Source organism: Empidonax traillii, unplaced genomic scaffold (assembly GCF_003031625.1).
Source record: "Empidonax traillii isolate 1590-97213 ecotype Southwest subspecies unplaced genomic scaffold, ASM303162v1 scaffold717:size860381, whole genome shotgun sequence".
NCBI classification, from domain to species: Eukaryota; Metazoa; Chordata; class Aves; order Passeriformes; family Tyrannidae; genus Empidonax; species Empidonax traillii.
Genome location: NW_020955910.1, coordinates 724,518 through 739,529, shown reverse-complemented (window position 1 = coordinate 739,529; position 15,012 = coordinate 724,518). Strand labels below are relative to the sequence as shown.

At 41.7% G+C, this 15,012-nt stretch overlaps 1 protein-coding gene across 3 annotated transcripts in view; it reads left to right on the top strand.

Moving 5' to 3' along the window:
• USP22 (ubiquitin specific peptidase 22) overlaps positions 1-15,012 on the top strand; it is a 95,820-nt gene that overhangs the window by 74,853 nt on the left and 5,955 nt on the right. For all 3 annotated transcript variants that reach the window (XM_027900284.1, XM_027900283.1, XM_027900285.1), the window contains 5 exons: positions 1,993-2,140; positions 7,948-8,053; positions 9,887-10,045; positions 12,138-12,264; positions 13,755-13,846. In XM_027900284.1, coding sequence (XP_027756085.1) covers positions 1,993-2,140; positions 7,948-8,053; positions 9,887-10,045; positions 12,138-12,264; positions 13,755-13,846 — 632 coding nt within the window. The remainder of the gene's footprint in view (positions 1-1,992; positions 2,141-7,947; positions 8,054-9,886; positions 10,046-12,137; positions 12,265-13,754; positions 13,847-15,012) is intronic.

The following is a 15,012-nucleotide window of genomic DNA, read 5'->3' as shown; positions in this document are numbered from 1 at the left end:
TGTTACCTCTCATCCTGCTGAAGCACCAGAGAATGTAAAATCTGCTGGCAGGTCTCATGTCTGCAGTGGAGTAATTACATGGAGTGCTGGTGGTTAAAATGACCAGAGAGCTCTGGGACTAATTGTGAGGAGTGACAGAACAGGGAAGTTTTATTGCTGCAGTTCCCTGAATTATGTTGAGCAGCAGCTGCGTCAGCAGATTTCAATTACCACGCTCCTGCTCCAGTCCCTCGGTGTCCTTCTTGTTGGCATCAGAGTTAACTATTGATCCTTGTATTTAGAGAAGCATTTTGTGGGGTTTGGCTGCAGAGATGGAGTTTCTTGTTTGGGAAAAGCGTTGCTTGCAAGGAGGAGATTTGTTTGGGAGCAAATGCACTATAGCCACGTAGAAAACCCTACAGATACGAGGACTGGATGAAGAGATTGTACTGCCTCTTGCCAACCTGTCCCTTAAACACAGTCTGATTTCTCTCAGTGGGTTTGTAGCACAGTGCCTGTGTTTGCACTTCTGTAAAATGCTCAGAGACTGTGCAGGGAGAAACTCAGGGCTGGGGAAGGAAGGTCCCTTTTCCCCTGAGGATGAGAAATTGTGGACTGGTGGAGGTTTAAATCTTATTTTTGTCCTGTGTATTTGCCACTTACTGTCTTCTGTTTGGGAAGAGTAACTGAGAATAAACCACCATCGACTTGATGGGATCTTGGGAAAACAGAACTGTGGTGTTGCAGGCAGCATTTACTGGCAAATACCTTTCCCAGAGGTGAGGGAAGGCAAAATGACTCAAAAATGTTATTCTGCCAAGTGAATAAACTCTTGTGGGCCCTTCCTGACTCCCTGCAGGGACACCACAAGCATCCCTGCTTTGCTTTTGGAACCGTTATCATGGTACTGAAATAAAGGAAGGGCTGAACCTCAACCCAGGGAGACACGGACCCTTAGCATGGATGTTTGTTTGCCACGGGTTTTTTTGGGCTGGGTTGTTTGGTTGGGGTTGGTTTGGTTTTTTTTAAGTGGGATCTGGCTATTTTTTTAATGAAAAAAAGGTCTGTAGGTAGTTCTCTGCCCTCCCCTTGTGCACTGATTTACCTCCCCAGCTGCGTGTCACCACTCACCAGTGGGGCGTCACATCACGGGTTTTGCTGGCTGAATAATTTATCTGTGCATTCTCTAATGTGCTCCTGGCAAAATCACCTGGGGCAATTTCAGTCACTGCTGGAGCCAGCTCATCAGATTTTGACTGGAGCAGATGAAGGAGCAGATGCAGGAGCTGGTCCAGGAGCAGATCCCAGGCAGTGACACCCTGCCGGTGTCACCCGGAGCGGTGACAGCAGCTGGCTTTGGGAATAGGTGTCTGAAGGGGTGTCTTCAGCTCTGCAAACAGCTGGCTCAGGGAAGTTATTTCTAAAGCCTTGTGCTGCTGGAGCCATACAGTGAAAGGCCAGTCCTGGCAGGAGGCTGCTGTTCTTCTTGGAAGTTTTTCCATAAAAAAATGGATGGTGCACAGCCTTTGGATGCAGAGTTTCCACGGATCAGGGGCCGGCTGACAGTCGGCATCTAATTTTCTTATCTTCAGTGTTTGTCTTACTTGTTGGGGGATGTTTCATTCACGTAATTTATGAATGAAATTGCTGATCCTTTGCAGCTGCAGGATTTTTAATTTCTTCCCCTACCCCGGAGTATTTTAATAAAAGCCAGTGGTATCAGTAAGCGATGTTTGTGTCTGTCTGTCCCACTCCCTGCACCCCCACGTTTTCCTGGCTAATCCATCACAGAATGATGGAATTCCGAGGGAGAAAACGGAGGTGCTCAGTTCTGAGCTCACTCCTCCAGCAGTCTGTGACAAAGAACTGTCCCCCTGTTTTATTACGAAGACCACCAGAATGAAGCGGTTTAAACTGATTTGACTAATTACGCTCTTTTGACTTTTTAATAATTGAATGCACTGAGGCTGTGTGAGTTGTTAACAGTCATGTCCTTCTCTTTGCTTTGAGCAGTTTTACTCTGGGCACCGATCTCCTCACATTCCATATAGGTTATTGCACCTGGTATGGACTCACGCACGGCATTTAGCAGGGTACGAGCAACAAGATGCACATGAGTTCCTCATTGCTGCGTTAGATGTGCTGCACAGACACTGCAAAGGTAAGGCTCGGGCTGAGGCTCCCATCAGCAAGGAATGTTGGATCAGAAGGAGGCAGAACAATCTCTTCTTAAGTTTAGTGCCAGTAGAGCACTCTTAGCTAATGTTGGGTAGAGTTAAAATATTTATAAATAAGCAAACCAATCCCGCTGTCGAAAGTTACCGAGAATTAGGAGGAGACGAGCCTGTACATCGGTTTGAATCCCCATCGTGTTCTTCTCTTGCTGGTTGTGAGTCACCATCTCTTTTCTTTCAAATTGCCATTTTAATTCTATTTATACTTAAGGTAGTTAGAACTCTTATTCATCAGTCCCATGACACACTGAGTATAACAGAGTAGAGGCTACGGCTTAATATTATTAATATTATTCTGCTTAAATATTAACCTGTCCCGTGTATTTATAAGGCCAAATTGCCGGTAGAAATGTGATTAAGGAAAGAAATTAGAGGTTTGGGTGTCTCATTTTATTAGTCCGTGTATAACAATCCATAATTGTACAGTGCAATACAAATATTCGGTGATACGCTTTTGGACATGAAGTTTGTAAGTCCTGATTTTGTAAAATCCTGTGACATTATGTATTTTGTGTTTTATTTAGCTGAACTCAATCTGAACTGAGTATTTCCCAATCTGCCAGTGTTTGCTCTAGCTTGGTTCACTTATGAAGCACAGAAATTTTTCCTATTCCTCTAAGGGAAAAGTAGTAGGGTTGATACCAGCAGAACAAACAAAAAAAAAAAAAACATCCTTAGTCACTAGAAAGAAGCTTTAAAGCACTCAACCTTCCTCAAATGCTCTTAGGAAAAGCTCTTAGAGGCTGTTTTTTTTTGGTTTATCAGAGGACTGTCAAAGGGAGGGCTAATGCTGCTGCTCTGAACCTTTGTGAAGTCTTGCTTTTATCTCTGAGATAGCCCTGCATGGCAGCAAAGGGGCTTGTTCAGATCCATAGGAGGTGCCTCCAAAAGAATCTTCTCCAAAAAAGGGCAGGAGTACATAGAGCAGTTCTTTTGGGGTTATTGATACCTGTTCCTGGACAATCACTAAGTGAATTTCAATAATCCTAATTAAACTGGTGTGAAGGTAAGGTAAGGAACAGAATCTACTCAAACACTGACCTCTCCCTTCCCAACCCTGAATAAACTTACCTGCGAAGAGAAATACTTCTTGGTGCCCATAAAGTTTCTGAACCATTGATATGACAAATCTGGAAGCTTTTTCCATCATTTTTGCTATAAAATTATGTTTATACTTCTATACTTCCCCATTTGTTAATGAAGAAGTGTTTGCTGCTCAAAACTGTTGAAAAACCTACCAACCAACCAACCAACCAAACCTGCAACAGGAAAGGTCCCTGAGCTCTTCTCAAAGTGATAAAGAATCTGAAAAGACCTTTTTTTGAAAGTGTGGTTTGGCTGTAAATGAAAAATCTATCTGACATATCTTCCTTGACATCTGTGCACCCAGGTTTTCAGATTTCTCTTTCTAAAGGAATAGCGAGACTTTTATGTAATTACTGTAAATAATCCATACCACATCAAGGTAATTTAAAAGAAGTGGTTGAGCAGTTGTGTGGGAACCAAACAAGTTAATCTGAAGCAGAATTTCAAGTATAGTCATGCAAAACCACATTTGGAATGAACTAGTTTTGAATGTAATGAGAAAGTTTTCCCGCTTGTGTATGCACAGGGACACACACATGCATGTGAAGGATACAGATGTAAAAATATTATTACTAATAGTGAGAATATGTCCTACAGCTACAATAAGCAAATAATACCTCCCCTGCCAATATTAAATGTTTATTTTACTGAAGGAAAAAAAGCTCTTAAAGCTTCCAGTCTAATAATCAAGTTTTACAATTAACACACAGTAAAGTAAAATAAAATAAACTTTGCCCTGAGTTTTGGACATTATTCATGGTCACCAAAGCGTCAGGCACCAAAGTAAATGAAAGTATTCCTCAGGTATAATATCCAGTGATATTTATTTCACTGGCATTGGTCACTTATCCCTTTGCCATTCCATTTACTCACCTTTCTAGGAAGCATCCTAATGCAAGTCAAAGCAAGCTGTGAATGTTACTGATCTGTCACTGCCTAAATTAGGAAAAATACAAAATGTTGATGCCCATTTAAAGATAAATCTTGTAATCCTGCATCCCATGAAGCAAAAAATTAACTGCCCTGTGATGATTATGTGGGTTGGCCGGCCCAGGTAGTTTTGTTTTGATTTGGTTGGTTGGTGTTTTTAGTGCTGGTTGAATCTGTACTCTGTTTCTGAATAAAAGGGATCAAGTCTGTCATGCCTGTGCATCACTTGTTTTTCATTCCAGCAGCTGGAGGAAGGTGATCTAACTGGAAAGTGGTATTTTGGTGGGAGAAAAAATGTAAATAATGTGTATTTCTGCCCGGTCTGTAAAGCATCAGATCAGCTTTTACTCAACGTGACAGATACATCTTAATTGCAAGTGCTCTGGAAGAAATTCAGGGTTCTAATTCTGCAAACTCCCACAACATTGAGGTTCAACTCATCCAGACACTTGGTAGTTTCCCAGCTTTGTCTCAGACATATTCAGACTCAGAGATACTTAGATCAGAATTGTTGTTTTCTTGTAGGGAGCAATAACTGCAACTCCAAAGGTAACATTCAGCCCAGAGACATCACTGGGTGTGGGGGTTTCTTTATTACAGGAGCTCAACAATCAAGTGACAGAGATGGGCGTTGGTACACACAGGTTCAAAAAGCAAGATAAAAAATTGGAAGTAATTCTGAATTTTTATCCCAAACTTAATTCAGTTGTCTGACAAAAAGACAGTAGTACTTCAAAGCTGATTATTCCTCATTTATTTGGGTTTCACGATGCATTCTGCATTCACCTTTAACAAGGGAGTGCTACAAAGGAACTCTGGAGCCTGGTGTGAGGTACCCTGACAGAAAAAGGAATGGTGTGCTGAGACTGGGGAGGAAAACACTGCCCTGCTCTGTGAATTCTGCTTGGTATTCTTAGGAACAGATACAGCATATGCTTCTGAAACATGTCATCTGCTGTGATCCATACAGATCTGTGTGTGCACTGCTTTGTCATAAATAACAAGCACATGTTCAGAACACTGGGGGCCAAAGTAAAGCACAAATATTAACATTAACATCTTATTTTGATAGGTGCCCCTTTTAAAATCTGACAGTTCTTAGCTTCCGTTTTCTCATTTAAAATACAGAATGGAAAATGGAGGCAGAACTTTTTTATTTTTATTTCAAAACCAAAAACAGCTTCAAAAAGTCATCTATAGCTGTTCTGACAGCTGCTACATGTTACTTACCTTTTAGTAGTGTATTAAATGCCTATATATTTGAACACAAGTTAATATGCTTAGTTATTGCACAGACACAGTAGTAACTTTTGTGGGAGGGTTTTGAGAGTTGCATTTAATTGGAATTCAAACTTGTAAGCTCAATTACTTGCCATTCTCATAATGACATTAATGTGTACTTTGATGTATTTTCAAGTTTGGTTTTAGTCTTGTGCTGACCACTCTTAGAAGAAGCTGCTGATTTTTCCTGGTAAGAATTATGACCAGTTTAAAAAAAAATAAAAACCAAACAAACAAACAAAAAATTTGAAACTTCCTTTGTGAGACAGAAATGTTGAAGGGAACCTTAACTTGAGCACAACAATCTAGCAGCTTCTAGTTCTCAGCTGCATAATTTACCTCCTCTCAGCATCTGTTCCATATTGACAAGTGTGAGTAGGTGGTAATCTTACTCTTTTTTTTTTTTTTTTTTTCCCTCCTCTCCAACCAAATGTCATGGGAAATAATGTTGAGTGGGTAATGTCCTTCTGTTTTGCTGGGAACAAGCTTGCAGGGGATTCTTTTGAGACCCTCTCATCACTGATCCTGACTGACTAGTGGAGTTGGAAAGGGCAGAGCTCGTTCCCTCTGTAGGTGGAAATGGCCTGTCTGTTAGAGGTGTTCCAACTGGGATGGTACCTGTGGCCCAGGGGGAAGAAAAATAAAACCTCTCCACGCTTGTTTTTCTGCTTCTGCCCCCTCAAAACAAGACAGAGGGTGGATAATGTTTGCAAGGGTGAGATTACAAGGATGTGGTAGTTGCGAGTGGATTCTTTAAAAAGGAAAAGTGGAGTTTTTTAGAGAAGGATAAAAAGCATCAATTTTTTAATCTCTTTTTTTTCTGTCTTTAAAGCTTCTAAGTGAGCTATTTCTGTAGGTGAGAGGTGCCTTGTACAGTCTCTCTCCTCTATGCCCTCTTCATTAGCTTAGCAGCATTGAGACTTTTAAAAGCTCTTAAGTTCAGTAAGATTTAGCTGAAATTCCCAGCAAGAAATGCCTGAGAGGGGAGTCTGAGAGCCCCAAACTCGAACCTCTGTACACTTGAAATCTAATTTTGGAGCATTTTGTTCGAGAGCCGTTTTAAGGAAACAATGGGCTTTTCTTGGCAATTCAGACAAAAGTTTCTAAAGCCTAAATCCAGCAGCTGAGGGAGAGCTTTCCTGGGGCATTTAGGATCTAATTAACTCAAGTGGCCTGTTGCAGCTTAGCAGGTATCACCTATGGCTGCTTTTCCACAATCAGTATTAGGTAGAACCTTTGTCAGGTTATATAATATTTCCCAACAAACTTCTAAAACTTCACTGTTAAAAAAAAAAAGAAAATAATCTTATTTCTGCCTGCTGCAAGGGTACTCCAGCTAGAGCAGCACAGTCACAAGGAAAGTGGTCTTTTGCCGTATGCTTCTAGTTTTTTCAGGTGTTTTTTTTTTACTTTCTTGTCTAGAAGTTCATTGTTTTTGAGAAATAGCTGCGATTTGAGGAGTCAGCATCTTAGTATTTTAGTTTGAGATATTAAATCTTTCCCAGTCAGTTAAAACCAAGGGGAAACGTGACCAAACTTAGTTCTGTCCTAGCAGTTTCTGTTGTAATAGGTGGGAAGACACCTTAAAGATGTCCATCACAAAATAATCAGCTGGTTCTTTGAAATAACTGGGGTGCGCATCTCTGACTGCAAAGCAGTTTTTGGTTATTTGATGCTCTTTTTAATATAAGAAAGCAGAATTGGCCTAATCTCAACACCCAAATCATAGAAGTTATTGCTGTGCTCCCGAGATTTTGTCACTGCAGTGACAGTTTGTGATGCCTTAAAGATGGAAACGTGTTCGCTGTGCCCCTTGGGAACTCAGAGGATTGCTGGAGGGGGACACAGCATGATCTCCCCACTTTAGATAAGGACATCTTTCATTTTCCCACTGGTGAAAACTTGTATGGAAAGAACATGTTGATGTTGAAAGGGTGGGATGGAGGCAGCAGGTTTGGGGGGGGTTATGGATATTCACAAACCCTCTCCCCTCACTCTACTCACAGAATATGACCAGGATAGGATTAAAAAGTAGCATTTGCTGATACTTCTTCTCTCTGTTCATTATGAAGAAAGCCAAACATTCATTTTCATCAACCATCTTGGCAACTCCTTTGTTTTAGGAGCTGATTTTTATTCCAGGCAGTGCAAAGCTAATCTCTGTAAAGGGAGATACCTTGAACAAGGGTTTGGCTAAGAGCTGATAATGGCTTTAAGCATCACCTCTGCAGGGGTGGACTGCATTTAATCACCTTTGATTATATTTTTCTAGGAGTTCTCGTTTCCTTGCTTTCTTCAGTGTCAGTGTTTTCAGGGTTCTGTATTGTGAACTTGCACTGTAAGTTTGTTAGGAAGAGTTACAGGAACACAGTCCAAGACAAACCATTGTTCATTTGGAGGATTTTTGACTTCTGAGCCTGTGTTTGCATTCCTGCAGGTGATGATAATGGGAAGAAGGCCAACAACCCCAACCACTGTAACTGCATCATAGACCAAATCTTCACAGGCGGACTGCAGTCAGATGTTACCTGTCAAGTCTGCCAGTAAGTAATTTTTTTCCTGATCCTGGGCTCTGATTTGAATCTCCTGCCCCTCCAGTGCAACGGTGCACTGAACCTTTTCTCTCTTGAACATCAGTAAATACCAGCAAAATTCCAGCAAGGCAAGGACTCTGCAAATGCAGCATCAGGAGGCACCGGCACAGGTTGTCCAGAGAAGCTGTGGCTGCCCCAGCCCTGGGAGTGTCCAAGGCCAGGTTGGACGGGGCTTGGAGCAACCTGGGCTAGTGGAAGGTGCCCCTGCCCATGGCAGAGGGTGGAGTGGAATGAAATGAGCTTTATTGTCCCTTCCAACCCAAACCATTCTGGGAGTTTTTAATTCTATCAGCTAAATGCAATCAGTTACCAGTTGACTGTCATATATTCAGACGTACCAAAAAATTGCCTAGAAAGTACCATGGGCTTATGCATATAAACTCTACTAATCTAGAAAAAGTTGTTTTTCAAATTCATGAGGAAAAGACTTCCAAGAACTCTTTGGATTTGAAAGTACATAAGTGCATCTACATTTGAAGAAAATTCTGATACAGAACCGCATTTTTCTTCAGTCAGGAGCCTCATTTATCATCAGGAGAGGTTCCAAAGAGGCTGATACCTCATGTAATCTCAGGTACCAGAAAAAAAGGTTTTACAAAGATTAAGGAAAAAATGTATTTATTATTCTTCTCTGTCCTGAGCAAGTTGACTTCTTTTTGGAGATGTTTGGTGTTGCCATAGCACACAAGTCAGAGTTCTTGTTTTTTGTTCTGCCTTGCATTCTTGCTGTCCTGCAGATGGGCTGTTGGGCTGGGCTTGTTTGAATCTGCTTTTATTCTCAGTTTCCTGGAGGGATTTGCAGAAGATTTACTGTAAGGAAAACATAGGAAATTTTGTTCTTTGCCTGGTAGAGCCACAGAATCCTTATGTGCTAATGCAAAGCTTGATGTGTTATGACACAATATTAACATTGATGAAACTTCAGCAAAAGAAGTTTTCTTTTGAAAATTGACAACTTTTGCACAAATGAAGCAGGGGAAAAAGGCAGAATATTGAAGGCTTAATGAGATTGCAGAGTGAAAGACGCTGGTTTTAAAGGAAGGGAGAACTCAGAAAATAAGCATAACAAGTCCGATGAGAAAGCGTTTCCAAACCAGGAGCTCAGACCCCGAACTTCTGGAGCTCTCTTAAAAGTGTAAATGCTGCAAAAGATTTGAGTCAATACTAGTTAAAATTTTGAGAAGCTTTTTCCATGGTTAGGCTCTTGGCTTGCCTTCAGCTGTCTTGTAAAGAAACCTGCTGGAGAACATAAGCTGCTGCTTGGTGCAGTTACTCTGTGGCCTCTCAAGTTCCAAAGGCTGTGGGAGATGCTGGTAGGAACTGCAAAGCTGAATTCAGTGCACTGCTGGGCAGCAAAATATTTCAAGGCTCTTTACTTCTTGAAGTAGCCTTAACCACCATCTTCCATGTCTTGACCAGAGAAGACCATCTTCTAAGCTTGGCTGGCATGTGGCTGCCATCAGAGATGTCAACTGTTTTGTGCTGGTACCTCTGTCTCAGAGCGACTCTGCTCTGAGTCACAGGGCTCCAGTGAGTGAGAGAATGCATTAAATACTTACATGTTCCATTTAGTCCATCCCATAACGTTTCCCCAAACATATGGCTTTTAAATATTCAGGAAAACGACCAATTCTGGGAAAACACTCTGGAGCAGCTCTACCTCATCTCTGAGTGCCCTCTAGGGGTGATGGAGATCCCAGAGCCCTCAAAATGAAGTACCTAGTGTGAGAGAGAGGTTTTCCCTTCCTTTAAACACTTCTTGAACCGTTTCCTTTTCCGCAGTGGCGTTTCCACGACGATAGACCCGTTCTGGGACATCAGTTTGGATTTGCCAGGCTCTTCCACCCCGTTCTGGCCGCTGAGTCCGGGGAGTGATGGCAGTGTCGTGAACGGGGAAAGCCACGTGTCGGGCACCACCACTCTCACAGACTGCTTGCGAAGGTACGGGAGGGCAAAATCACAATTTTGGTGGGATGAACAGAGGATTTGGCCTCACCCTCTTCTCCAGGTGGCCCTGATCGGTGGGACCGAGCGATGCTTTGTCTCCAGACAGCGTTTTTACACAGTGTTTCTGCTGTTTGCACATGAGAAAGTGAGCAGGCAGAGGGGGCTCAGAGCAACAGCAGCACTCAAAACTTGTTGGCACACGATACAAAGAGAAAGCGAATTTTGCATTGGCTGCTGCCAGGCCACGTGGTTTTAAGTGATTGAAATCATTGGTGTCTGTCTCCGTGTTCTTGGTGGTGTTGGGTAAGAAAGCAAATAAAGTGTCCACAATGCATTGAATGTTGATCTAAGCATGAATCTGATTTTGCTCTAAGCAGAGCTGGGGGTCAGCTACTGCCAGCTGAGTTGGAGGGATGACATTGAGGGTTAAAGGAATTGAGCTTTCAAAAAGAAAAGCTAATTCTGAGCCTGAAACTTGGGCATCTTGGAGACAGGTACCTGGAGAGAAAGTTATGGCTTTGTATACAGTTAATTTGGATCTTTTAGAAGATCTGAAAGTCTTTTTTTTTTTTTTTTGTGGCAAGTGTAGATTTGTGTCTGAGGAGGAGCTTACCTGGAGCCTGGGGCAAAGCTAATCCTCCTAAAACAAAAATCCATAGTCTCTAACACCTGATTTCTGAGTTGTTACTGTTAAGATCAGTGATTTTCAGGAAACAAGGGAATTATTACAAAGGACAAATTGCTCGTGCAGGAATGCCTCAAGAGGCAAAACTGGGTGAATTTTGGTGACTTCCTTGAACATGGAGATGTAGAATCAGAGATGATGGTGGGAAAGGAAACACACCTGGATTCAAAGATACCCTCAAAGAGTATGGATTTTGGAAAGAAGTTGAACTCTCATGGATAAAGGGGATGGGTCTAGGTTTTTACCCAAAAGTTAGCAAGAAGGAAAGGTCTGTCAACCAGTGTGGCCGTGCAACTGAAGTGGGCTTGAAGAAGGAAGGATTGAGCAGGAATATGACACAAAAATGGAAAGGTGATGGCACCGAAAAAACAATAACAGCACATTTGTGTGGCTCTTTAGAGACTTAAGAGAAAACAAACAATAGCAAAGGAAAAAACAACCACCAAACCAAACGCAGAGAATGATGGCTCGTAGACCAGATAAAGGAAATCTTGTTAATTAATCAGGAGCGGAGACCAAGAGGCTGTGGTATCATTTAATGCTGGAGTCTGCATTGATCATAGTCAGAATGAGGCAGGGCAGGGCTGCCCCCACATGCTTTGTGTGCACTAATGTAAAATTTTCAATTTTATTTCAATATATTTCATCTCAAAAATCCTGGTTGCAGAGCAGCTTCTGGGGAGATGACTGATTTCCCTGTGGAAGTCCAAACTCGGAGGAAAGGTCTTGACAGTCCATGGTCCTGCCCTTTCTGTGCTGACAGTTTCTGGAAAAGAGGGATTTTGCTTTAGTTTGTGGTGAGAATGTTGAGGTAGTACATTTTCTCTGAGCAGTTCCCTGTTCTGTAATGGTCTCTTCCCACATCTCCCTCGAGCAGTTCTGTCTGAAAATTCTGAAAGGGATTTTTCTGGTTGTCCACACGGGATTTTTTGAAAGGTATCTGTATTTTGAAAAGAACTTGGTGTTTACAGCCCTTTCCATGTCAGAGCTTTGATCCCAGCCCTGGAGGGCTACAAGGTAGAAGGGTGTTTTGCAGAGGAGTGTCTTCCATATCAATGCTTTTGGGTTTGAAAACAAAAGATCTTTTGCTTTCTGTATGAAAATTAGCTGTTCTGCTGTAGGAGATGAACCAACATTGGGCTCCTTTCTCAGACACTGATGCACTTCAGTGCAGTGTTCCCAAGTAGATCAATGATCAGTGTCAGATTTGGATCTCTGAACCATAGCATTCACATTATTACAGGGTTTATTATAGATTTTTTTCCAAATGTCACTTAAAAGCAACGGTCTCTGTCTCTTGTGATGCCAGCGACCCACCCCCAGGTAAAACTGTTTTCAGCATGTGTGAAAAATCATCTGATTGTTTTGTGCATCCTTCTGCTTTTCAATGCATTTTTTTAGGTTTACAAGGCCAGAACATCTAGGAAGCAGTGCCAAAATCAAATGTAGTGGTTGCCATAGCTACCAGGAATCCACCAAACAACTCACTATGAAGAAGTTACCCATTGTGGCCTGTTTTCATCTCAAAGTAAGTTCACAGGGGGCTGACAGAGCAGAGGATGTGATTTCCTCTCTGAGAGGATGAGCTGAATTCCTGGACATATCTTCTGGCTTTCACTGACTAAACTTTTATGATATAAATTATTATAAAAACCAGCTTGCATTGCCCAGCTAGATTTTCCATTAAGATAGTGTGACATTATCTATAATGTAGCTTTGCAGCATGTCTGGGGGAATTCAACCAGCCAGAATCCAGGAGCAGGATGGAAAGCTGGTCTAATACCTGAACCAGCACAGACACCAATCTCCAGTGACACTTACTCATCCTGCATGGTAATATATTTGCACTGCCACTGAAAAAAAATGCCTCTGTGTTGAAGGAAAAGCACGAAAAAGTTCTGATAGCAATGGAGGGACATTTTTTGAATCGTCCCAACTGCAATGTAGTTTAACCATTTCCAAAGCAGATGATGTCACATGGAATTATGGCAGATAATGCTGGTTCCCTCAGATAGTTTAGTCCTGTACAATTTCTGTCTGAAATGTGGTGCTCAGTGGGGATTCTGCTCTTTGGGCAAGTCAAGGTGAACGTGCTCAACTCCTTTCCCATACCCAGTTCAGTATTTGACTGAAAATAAATCACTTTTCATGAGTGATTGTGTTGTCTTGTCTATGCAAAATGCAAATTTCTTTCATGTGCTAAAGCAAGAAAGAAACACAAAACATAAGAATTGCAGAAGTCTCAGCTTTTCACATCTGGATCTGTTGCTAGGGAATTCTTACGGCGTCACAATTGGAAAATAATTAACTTGAAGTGTAAATAGAGCAGAATTTCTGAGAAACTGAGTGAGAAGCTGCCTTTAAATAGAAACCCATTCATCTCTTTCTGGTACTTGTTCCTGTTTCCATGTAATGTTCAAGCAAGAAGATGAGGAGAGGATGGTGGGTATTGCAGGCCCCTTTTGGCCGAGGGACAAGGCTGTTTTTTTGTTCCCATATTCCATTTTTTGCATTGATTTGAATTGGCATTCCTGTGTAGGCTTGACTCCTGTCACTTGAGATGATTGGATGGGTGGATTAAGTGTGTGAATCTGAAGGAAAGCTCCAGTTGTCACCAGTTCTGTGTGCCAGGGTAGGCAGCAGCCATGGATTTGAACAGCCCTGGTACAAATGAACATTGGTTTGAGTAAAGGCTGTGTGTGCTCTCTCTGTTTGGGATATTTTTTTTTATTACTGTCAGTTAGGAGTAAGTTTGTATGCATAGATATTCAGGTAGCAATCTAATTAATACTATATTAATATTGAGCCCCCAACTGGTGGTTTATTTTCCTGGTAAACGTGATAGAATTTACATGAGGTTCCCAGCCCAGAGAGCCGGTAGGAAAAATCTGGAGGTGTCCCTGCAATACAGACTCTTAATATGCTTTCATGTTGTTGTTTTTAAGCTTAGGACATTTATAAAAGACACAAAACTTAGTCTTTCTCTAAAGAAAAAATCCTGTCCCCCTTTTCCTGCAGCGGTTTGAACACTCAGCCAAACTGAGGCGGAAGATCACTACGTATGTCTCGTTTCCACTGGAGCTGGACATGACACCTTTCATGGCTTCCAGGTGTGTACCAAGTCCAAAATCCCCCTCCCAGACCTGCACAGAACTGTTAACCAGTTCATACATGTTCACACATGAAACATGGAACATCCTTGAGTCAGGGGATAGCACAGTATCGACAGCGGTACTTCTGCCGTGAGCTGCTCCTTGAATGATGTAGCTTCTCTAAACTCATTTTTAGGTAAACTGTAGAGTTTCATGTGCCTGAAAAGGATTTATATTTAAACATTACTTTTTTTTTTTTTTTAAATTACTCTGTGTTATGTTTCTTGTCGCCAGTTGAATTTGTAGGCTCAGATCCATCCTGCTTTTAGATCTCTGTTTTGATCCCATCACCTGAGTGCCCACCCACCAACCATCCTATGCAGTTATCCAGACTACACCCAACCTTATGCCTAACCTTGTATCCATGAACTTACAAAAATCCTTCCTTTCTATGCCTGCACATATGCAAATCTGGGTTTTTTTGGTTTGTACCTTCAAGTTCTGTTTAGAGAACGCTGCAAGAAGCAAACACATAGTCCAGATTAAAATAGATATCTTAAATTGGTGTTCAAACAGAAACAGCAAGACTTCCCCCACCTCCCAGGTCTGTGGAGGACGTGCCATTTATACAAATACACCTTTATAAAAGGAATTTAGTCAGCTCCGTTAACAAGTATTTGTCAGTACTCCATGCAAATATACAAGAGGATTTTCAGATTTAATTTATATCTGAAGCAGTGCTGAAAGCCCCAGAACGTGGCATCTCAGAGAGGGCTCTGTTTGATGTTAAAATTTTACTAGTAATTTCAGGGTTTGCCTGCCCTCCCCCTTTCCCTCAAAAAAAGTAGGTGCTTCTACCAGGAGAGAAAGGAGAGCCCTGAAGCTCTGCTAAATAGTGTTATATTAAGGATATATGTTTTATTCCAATACATTCTGGAGATTTTGAGACTTCCCTGTTCTTCTGAGATGAATTCTCCCTGGATAAAACAGGCTCTGCTGATGAAAGGTATCCAGCATAATGGAATAGAGATGGGATAATCAGCAGGCATAACTCAGTAGTCTGAATTTTACCAGCTATGAAATCAACAGCATAATCCTATTGCTGCTGTCAAAACACAAAATGAATTTACAAGTCAGAGCCAGGATGATTGACCCGTCACAAGATAAAGGATTGATGTAATTAG